The 10,165-nt window shown below is 36.6% G+C and overlaps 1 protein-coding gene across 1 annotated transcript in view; it reads right to left on the bottom strand.

Moving 5' to 3' along the window:
* Positions 1-10,165, bottom strand: part of rprd2b (regulation of nuclear pre-mRNA domain containing 2b) — a 33,647-nt gene that overhangs the window by 3,070 nt on the left and 20,412 nt on the right. The window contains exons 2-9 of the mRNA XM_084088346.1: positions 7,500-7,629; positions 7,242-7,423; positions 3,183-3,235; positions 2,953-3,079; positions 2,698-2,873; positions 857-1,142; positions 457-756; positions 130-333 (exon numbers count right to left, since the gene is read on the bottom strand). Coding sequence (XP_083944472.1) covers positions 130-333; positions 457-756; positions 857-1,142; positions 2,698-2,873; positions 2,953-3,079; positions 3,183-3,235; positions 7,242-7,423; positions 7,500-7,629 — 1,458 coding nt within the window. The remainder of the gene's footprint in view (positions 1-129; positions 334-456; positions 757-856; positions 1,143-2,697; positions 2,874-2,952; positions 3,080-3,182; positions 3,236-7,241; positions 7,424-7,499; positions 7,630-10,165) is intronic.

Raw genomic sequence — 10,165 nt, 5'->3', positions numbered from 1 at the left:
CTGCAAGATAGAGATTTAATAAATATCAAAATAGTTACTAGTTCAAACAGGTTTCCCAAACACTTCCACTTTCCCAAACTGTCTTCCACTGACAAACAAATTAGAAATCAATGGTGTGATGTGTCCTACCCTGCAGGTTGGGGCTGTGAGTCTGTGTTTTGGTGAGTACATTCAGGATGCTCTCAGGGGAGAAATCTACTTTGGACAGGATGTTGGCCAGAGGATTGGATGAGGGAATGCTGCCAGGGGTTAAAGGAGGGGCTTTGGAGGAGGAGGCGTGGCTGGATGGTGTGGTAGGTGTGCCAGGGGAAGGACGGGACACAGGACTGACACCTGGGTGTTGAGAAAGAAGAAAACACTGTCATGAAATGAGCTATAATGAACAAAGTCTTCTCAAACTCTTTCAGTTTGATTAATTTTTACTTCTTGAGCCTGTCCTGCAAAAGGAAAACTCACCAGTGGTTTTCATTGCATTAGAGAGAGAGCTCAGAATGGAGCTGATCTTGCCCAGATCCACATTTGCCAAGTTCACCGGCAGGGGGGAGGGGCTAACGATAGGGGTTGCTACAGGTGTGGTGGTCAAGGGTGAGGTGTTTGCAGGAGGTGTTTGATTGGTTGATGACCCAGACACTGTCTTTGTGGGAGTTGGTAATATCTGGGATGGTTTAGAAGCAGTGATCTGGGAGCCTTTTGTTGCTGAGGCATTTGCCATCTTGGACACAGATGGAAGACTTGACTTTTCTTTCCTCTCATCAACTAGAGGACAAAGGACAACTATGTCAGTTAAACAGTACATTTGTGATGTTACATAGCATACTAACATTACTGTGTTCCCCTCATCTCTGCTTTCTCTCACCAACGATTCCAGAATTTGCTGTTGTTTCCTCTTCCTCAGACATGTCCATGTCCTCAATATCTCTGTTGTCCTTCTGTTGCTCCAATCCTCTCCCCCCATTTCCATCCCCAGTGCCCGTATTCTTCCTGGAACTCAAGCCATGGAAGGGCGACTCTGAGCCAGTGGGGGACGGGGCATCCTCAGAGGGGGATGGGATGGGAGAGTCATCCAGACTGGGCAGCGTGGCCTTCAGAGCATCCAGCTTCCGCTTCAGGCTACACACGCGATTGGCAAAAGCTTTATAAGCCTATAAGAAGTGGTGAGGGGTTTGAGAGAAGCACAATATGAGGATACATGTTAAAAATTGATTGTTGGTACATCAAAAGGCCAATATTTGGCATTTTGTCACTGGCATCAGGCACTAACCGTGTACCCTTGGTTGATAAACAGAAGTCTAATATCAGAGAGCACATTCAATTCTTCTCAAATATATTTGGGTAATAAGTAGTGTAAGAATTGAGAAATTAGGAGATGCCGGACAGTCTTGGTTGAAGAGCGACCAGACCTTCAGAGGACAAAGGACCTCTCTGGAAATTAACATTTGAACTCCCCCTCGTGCACTATCGAGACGAAAGTCTCACCTCAGAGTCCTTCTAATCTACATCTCTTTCCTAAAAGTTGCATTTCCTAAATGTCGATTTCGCATCTCTTCTCTTTAATCTAGAGCTTTTGATGTTTTGTATTGATTATCTTTGAATTGATTATGAAATTGGCATGATACATTTACCTGACATAATAAATGGTTACATTTGATAATTCTAACCGTCTTTGACATTATTTTCATTAAAGAGTTAAAAAGAATAGTCAAACATTCGCTCACATTTAATGATGCACAGATATCATTAAAACCTTTTCATTTATGGAGTGAGATGAAATAACGAGAAAATACATATTCAAATGTATTGTATTTAATAAAAAAATACTTTGCCTCGAGAAAAGACAGTAACACGTTGAGACCTTCCGCGCTGGTCGGATGCCGGACTTTGGGCCGATCGAGCGCCAGCTTACAGTAGGGTTAGGAACCAAGAATCGGTTCTTATCCAGAACCTTTTTTTTTTTTTTAGAAATACTGGAACCGTGCGAAATTCCTAAGTTTCGGTTTCCGAAAACGGTTCTGGTGTGTTTTGTGCACTGAAAAGCCCTGGCGCTACTCATATACGCTTTGTGTCAGATATCAATGCAGAGAGAGAGAGTATAAGACAGTAGAGCTGCACGATTCATCTTTAAAAAATCTCGATCGAAACACCAACGTGATCTTATTCCTAAATGAATAAATTCCTTTGAAAACAAATCACACCAGAATATTCAAATCTGTTTGCGCTGTCGCTGACCCAGAGAGAGCAGTTGTCAATATATAGGTATGAAACAGCTTCACTTTCAGTCTTTTCAACCACACAGTATCAATATTTCTGTGGGTTCTCCACTGCTGGAGATACAATAAGGCAGGAGAGGTTCCAAATTCTCCCAGTGAATTCAGAAATGTTGATTTTTCCTTCAGAAAAATTTACTATTTTTGAAAAAAATGCTGAATAATATGCTGAATTTGTTCACATTACAAGTCTGTTAAACTCATTTGACAAGTATAAGAAATAAATACAAAAAGGATTGTTTGAGTTGAGTATTGTGCATTTTTTCCTTACTACTATTACTTTAGTTGATAATTTGAATGGAATCGGAACCGGACTCATTAGGCGGAAACGGAAAAATTATTACGATTCCCAACCGTAGTAATAAGTGGTGTTTGCCAAAGCAAGCGCGTTCACAAGAATGTAAACAAATCTAGTATAGAGTTATCGACTCACATTGGCAACAATTTTGACCTCTTTGTACTGCATCTCGTAAAAAATGTCTGCGTTTCCCAGAGCCTCCAGCAGTGGGGGTCCTGCCTTCATCTGGCCCTCCAGGAATGTCACAAATTCCTGCAGCTTTGTACCTCCCTCCTCAAAGTCCTTTGAGAATTTATTCCCTCCTGCTTTATCTGTGGATGTAAGGAGAGAGAGAATTTGAAAAGCCAGTTTCCAGTTATATAGTGCAGTTTTTGGGAAGTATTTCATTACCTTTTAACCTCTTGAGGGCCTCAGTGCTGCAGACGTCCACTCTGAGAGCAGTTAACTGCTTCTCTCTCAAATCACTCTCGTCCAGAGAGTGCTTGTATGACATCAACCGCTCTACAAAATCATGCGGCTGACAAAGAGAAAAATACATTATTATTAGTTCTAATAATTAAACAGAAATAAAGGAGGCAGGAAAAAGTTCTACTAAACCTAAAAGACAGATCATGACTTACTACAAACTCTGCAACAATTTTAGATTTCAGAGCAGTTTTGGGGTTGACTGGGGCTGCAGAGAAGGGGGAAAAACACACAAAACACAAAAAAATATTTATTTTTTAACACTTTTCATTGTGAATCATTGGATAGCTATTTGTTCATTTATGTACTCTTCATTTATATTCAGCCACAAAGTTTTCTCCACAAACATATTACAATCAGTGTTTGAGAATATTGCAGTAAGTACATTTGTTAAATTAATTTCCATTTAAAAAAAAACGTAAATGTCAAATACTGAAGGTAATTTTAGTAATTTATGGATTCAGTACAATGACAAATACAGACCAATTATTACATTTATTTTAAATATTATTTAATTATTTAATTTAAATATTATTTAATTAAATAATGTTTTATTATTTGATTGTTTATTGACTTTAAAGTCCATGCAAGCAAAAAGTCTATTTATATGGCAAACACAAGGTAAACAATACAAGATATACAATTTAAAGAACTATACAAGAAATTTCAACTTAATACAAGACAGAAATTTCAAAAACATTTTATATATAAGGCTGTCAACGTTAGTGCAATTAATTCATATTCCTTAATGCATATAAATTATTCCTTAATGCTTAAAATAATTTAATGCAAATAAATTATTGAAGCAGGTGAAATTCTGTCATTAACATAATGCAGTTAGCTGATCTTAGAAGTCGGGATATTACCACTGAGCATTTTCAATGGCGCAAGCAACTGTAACCCTGGTAGGCGTAAATTTCTATTCTAACCCTTTAACCCGATTTTGATTCTCTGTTTGTGATCAGAGCATTTTAAGCCACTAAACTCTGTGAATGTCCGTAATATTGATCTACGGATACAGTGTATGTGCTCTCTCGATGCTCTGAATGCACATTGTATTTATGCACAGACACAATTCAGTACATTCACGTTGTTTCCACACACATTCAGGATAATGTTTTGATTTGTCATGTGTCTGTTACGGTGTTTAGCAATTCTGGTTGAATCCATGTACTGTAGAAGGCATATGCAGTCAGGTCCAGGCAGTTGGTTTAGGGTCTTTTTTGGCATCCCCATGTGGTCCTGTTTGGTATCGCAACTTGACTTGTCTAAAATGTAAACAAGCTCTTTGCTGTTGCACTGTACATATAGTATACAATCTCTGCGTCCGAAATCGAACACTTCCCTACTGTATAGTAGGTGAAAAACAATAAGCCAACAGAGCAGTATGTCCGAATACATAGTATTCGAAAAACAGTGCGAAATGTTCCCGGATGACCTACTACTACTGGCGAGATTCTGAAGTGCGCATTCGATGGACAATTTACTATCCCATGAGGCCACAGGAGAGAATTTATGAACGCAGGTGAAGCAACGCAACTGATGCTGGTAGGTCATATATATATATATATAATAATATAAACAATAATATAAATACTATTTTATATATATATATATATATATATATATATATATATATATATATATATATATATATATATATATATATTATATATATAAAAAAAAAAAAATATCGGCCATCCTGCTCTAAGATATCGGCAATCAAAAAACCAATGTCGGTCGACCACTAGTAATTTTTTACTCTTTCATTTGACGCTCACATCAATAGCAAAACCAGGTCTTGTTATTTTCATCTTCGTAATATTGCTCATCCATTTCTCACCCCGCATAGTTCTGCTGTTCTCACTCATTCGCTTGTCACCTCTCGCATTGACTACTGTAATTGTCTTTTATTTGGTTTACCATACAAATCTCTTCATAAACTCCAGCTGATTCAGAATTCTGCAGCTCGTATCATAACCCGGACTTCATCTATACAACATATTACCCCATCACTTCAACAGCTTCATTGGCTTCCTATCAATTTCTGCATTGAATTCAAAATTCTCCTCCTCACTTACAAATCTCTTCATAACCTCGCTCCACCTTTCAGATCTCTTACAGCCCTACACCCCTGCTCGAACTCTCCGCTCCTCTTCATTGGGTCTCCTCCATACACCCTCTGCTCGCCTAACCACCATAGGGCCTTTAGCCGTGCTTCTCCTCGCCTTTGAATTACGGATGTTAACTGGGAGAGAATTCCAGACTCAAGCTCAATTTAAGAAGCTCAATTTAAAGTCAAACTCAAAACCCACTTATTCAGAATAGCTTATCCTTCATGATTACTGTCTGCATTTAAATCTAGCATTTTTTTTCTTATTTTTACAGTTGTCATGTTTGTACTTGTTGCTTTCCTCTTTTATGGTTTATTGACATTTTTATTTATTACTTTGATATTGTTATTGCTGCTACTTCTTGATATATGGTGACCTTGAGTGATTTGAAAGGTGCCTTAAATAAAATAAAATGCTTTATTATTATTATTATTATTATTATTATTAAGGTAAATGGTTTATGCTTAAAGGGATGGCTTATGCTACCACTAACCCGGACGTCGAGGTCACTTCCGTGATTTGGGAAAAGCCTGTTAAAGTCCTGGCAGAAAGCGATCCATTTTTTATTATTTTTTTCCGGAGTATTGACAACTTAGTGTTAACTAATAATTGTTGCAAACTGGTACTACCAACAAAATATTAGTGCATTCCTGGAACTGGGCGTCGTTACACTACATCCTTATGCATCACTTTCTGCCAGGACTTTTACGGGCTTTTCCCAAATCACGGAAGTGACCTCAACGTCCGGGTTAGCGGTAGCATAAGCCATCAGGCAAGTGTTATTTAAATAAACTCCTGATGTACTTACAGGGTTCCCACTCTAAACCAAATGTCAAATTCCCTGACTTTCACTGACTAAAAAGATGAATTTCCATGACCTATAATGAACGGCAAAACAGGCTGCTGTTTTGCGGAGCACCGAGCTGTTTTGTTTTGTAGAAAGCCTTTCTTTAAAGTGAATTTCGTTTTGTATAAATTGTATCTTAATTTTAATACATTTTTCATCAACCAATTGCCTGTATTTAATAAATGAGAAGCAAATATACAGTGAACTGGAGCGCATCTCATCATAAATTAACCGAAACTCGGTGTATGCCTCACATACATGAGAAATACATCTGAAGATAGCTTGAAATGTCTTTAAACGAAACAATTCAAAATGAAAAGAAATAGGCTACTCTCTGATTATGTAATCCATGATGTGGGACCTGATATTCATTTAGCCTATGTGATATTCATGCTTTTTTTCTTACAGTAAAGCACAGTCCACAAACAACCTCCCTATAATAAGACAAATCTCTGGAGGCATGCTCCAAGCACACTCTCATCTCATCCCTTTTCCCACATTTGTAGTAATGACACTATAACCAAACCGGAAATTGTAACGCGTGCGCACGCAAAAGTTTCTCGTGTGCACGTGAAAGTCCGTATTATAATTTTTTTGCAAAGGTCCCCTCAGGGGCTCCGTAGAAAGATGTATGAAACAGCGCGATAAAAAAAAATCGGTATCCACCTTATTCTGCTCAGTCTAAACAATGCGCGCTGCCATAACGACGACTCCGGTTGCCTACTTCCGGTTCGTAGCGCTTGACCTGTACTAGCAGCGAGAGAATGAGTTCAAGCTCCTCATGTGCTGTTGTTGGTTGTTTTAACAATTCAAAGAAGATTTCAAACTTTTTAGAAACTGAGTGTTTCGAGCATAAGATAAGAAGGAGATAAGAATTTATTTTTTAAAGAGCCAAAAGAACCGGCTCTTTTCAGTGAGCTACAACTTTGGATCCATTAGCGCCAGCACTAAGCCATCCGGCTGATATCTCTAAATAAGCTCTAACTTTAAAAACGTTCAACCAAGGGAAAAAATTACTGAAATTACTCCGAACCATCCCTTAATAAGTGTGCGATTAATCGCGATTCAAATTTTTAATCTATTGACAACCCTAATTTTATACAAAAATGAAGTTGTCTTTATTCTTTTTAGAAAGAGGGTCCCCTTCAAGAGGATCATTATATTTGGCGTCTCTGGCATTAATGAGTTTAAAAACCTCTGAACTAGACTTAAGTCCAGCATTGAAACTTGAAGCAAACAACTCAAAAACTTACCAGGAGGAGGGGGTTGCTCTTTCACTTTCTCTTTTTCCTTTTCTTTCTCTTTTTCCTTTTCCTTTTCTTTCTCTTTCTTCTGCAGACTGGCTTTCAGCTCAGTGATCAGCTCCTCAGGATAAACGTTCCTCTCTTGCCAAATAGTGAAGATCCTGTCCACTGACTTGCACACTTTAGCGTCCCTACAAGCACACAGAGAGTCAGCAGAGAACGTGCTTCTGTACGAATCACACTCAAACACACACACGATTTACTAACTTGACCAGCAGGGCAGCGTCTGGCAGCACGTCAGCGAAAGAGGTTCGGTAAATGATAGCGTTCTTCCTTTTGCAGTTCTGAATGACATCATTAGCCACGTAGAAGAGATTTAGCCTGTGACTGGCATCCGCTGCATAAAGAACAAGAGGAAAATGGGGAAAAGATTTGTTATTAGTCTGCAACACTAACATAATAGAAAGAGAAAGGAGGAGTATACATAAAAAAATGAACAAAAAATGTGGTAAAACTTTACAAGTATACAGTAATAAAATACTGTTTATAAATACTCATTTGCAAATTATTAGTTTATAGTTAATTAATAGTTTATATATTGTAGTCTCTACATTGTGAGTTCTTCATTCATTGTCACTGTAATTAAAATTATTATTGTTTAATTAGCTCATATGTAAAGAGTTAGATAATGTTTTATGCTTTGTTAAAGAGATAGTTGAAATTGAAAACTCTTCAATTAATTACTCAACCTTTATGCCTGGATCCAAATAGATTCACAATTTAGCAATTCATCCGTTTTATATGGAGTTGTATATCGTGAGTCTTCGTGACTGTTAAACAATAAGTTTCATAGTTTCACAAGTGCTGATAATTAGAGATTACAAGCGACGTTGAAGTAGTCTCGCATTTTATGCACCATCAAATTAGACATATGGGTTTTGTTAACTGGATAAGTTATATGCTTAAAAAAAAACAACACTGCACAATATTATCAATGAACTAAACGCTTTTTGAAGAAGAAACTTTTGAAATAATGATCGTTTCATATAATCATAGTCAATCTAAAATAGTTAGTCAGAACTGAACCACTTGAGCTACATGAACAGAAACTGAGCAGTGAATGAACCAATAAAATAACATGCTTTGTTCAACCAAAAGCACATATGAGATTAATCACAAATACACAACATAAACATAACATCTGCGCAAAAATTACACGTTAACCTGACCTAAGTTACATGCTTTGATGCTCATCATGTTGTGATGCTCTTTCCATAACACACTAGACGGAGTGAATAACTGAAGAATAGAGAATGTCACAATACTGCATTAGCTGGGTGTATAACAAGGTACTGTTATAATTTTAAGAGACCAGTTTATTTTTAACAAGTACCTTTTTACGTTATTAAATTGATACATTTAATATATAAAGGTGGCTTTTTTCACTTTAACAAAACATTTTTATTGAGTAAAATCAGATGTCATTTTAAGTCCGAGAAAAATTGACAAAATTAATCAGACACAATATATTTATTAAATTTACAGAATAATTCTACGATGACTAAAACAAAACAAAAAGTTATTAACAAAAGATAAAAGACTCACTGGAAATGGCCTGAGGGCCTAGGTGAAATCTTTTGATTTAATAACTGAGCATTTCATTTTTAACTAAAGTGCATCTACAATTTACTTAGGCCAACATCGCCTCCTAACCAGACACAATGTGATACGATTCCAATGACAATTTGTATGTCCACACCTGATGCAACAACTATGAGATGTGACAAAAACAATCAAAAATTACAGCCAATTCTATGACAACAAGATACAATTGCTGTCATAGAATACACTTGTTTGTTCACAGTTTGAAAGCTCTCGTTTCCTTTAATTTATTTTCAAGATCTGAGGTGAATAATCCATTCTCGCTTTCATTATGATTCAGGTCACTTAACATGATATTCAAACACCAATTACATTAATTTAGCATTATCAGCATTTTTTGCATAATCAGTACCTGAGATTATCATTGTCACACTGTGCATGTTGTTGTTTAAGGCTTGCAATATCTGAATGATTTTAATGTGATTTTTCCAAAAGCTTTGAATAGTCTAAGTTTTAGGTGACGCATATAGCAGAGAATAGACTGGGCACGCGACTGATCCTTATGTGTGACTTGCTTGATGTCAAAAAGAATTAAGCGCAATAAGCTTAATTATTCCTGCTTTGTTTTTCAGGTAAATTTAACTGTATTCAGGTACAGACATTGAATAATCAAAAGTAAAATAACACTGTCTTCACTGTATAAATTAAATATAGTTGGCATAATACTGGCAGCTGGCCAGTACGGATCACGGAACAACTACGATCCCCTATAATTGACATCGCACATCCTGTTAAATGCTAAAACGATATATCGTGCAGCCCTAACTGTTAATGAAAATGAAAACTAGCAGTGAATCAAACACAAAATTCAATTTTCACAACAAAAATATAAATACAGTGGGAATAAAATGTCTACACACCACTTTTACAACTTTCTGAGATGTAAAAATACAGAAAATCATGTATACTGAAACCAACAAAAATAATGTAACAAACAGACTTTTAAGAAAAAAAATTAAATAAAACCCCAAAATTACCTGGTTGCATAAATGTGCAGACCCTTTTATAACAAGTCATGGTAATCTGTTTGGAAATATCTAATCGCATTCAAACCCCTACTGAAAAGTAATTATATTCCTCTGGTCACCATTTAAAATAAATGATGCTGATTAACCCTGAATAAGTCAGCTGTTTCTATAGGATGTTCTTTGTAAGATCTTTGTTGGCCATGGCTTCAGCTATAAGATGTGATCAAGGATGCATGTAATCTTATCTTGAAGAGGTACTAATCAGGAGAAGGGTACAAAAGTATTTCTAAAACTCTAAATCTG

The sequence above is a fragment of the Abramis brama genome, assembly GCF_963993115.1.
Source record: "Abramis brama genome assembly, chromosome: 17".
In the NCBI taxonomy this organism is placed as follows: Eukaryota; Metazoa; Chordata; class Actinopteri; order Cypriniformes; family Leuciscidae; genus Abramis; species Abramis brama.
This window is presented reverse-complemented; position numbering and strand designations above follow the sequence as displayed.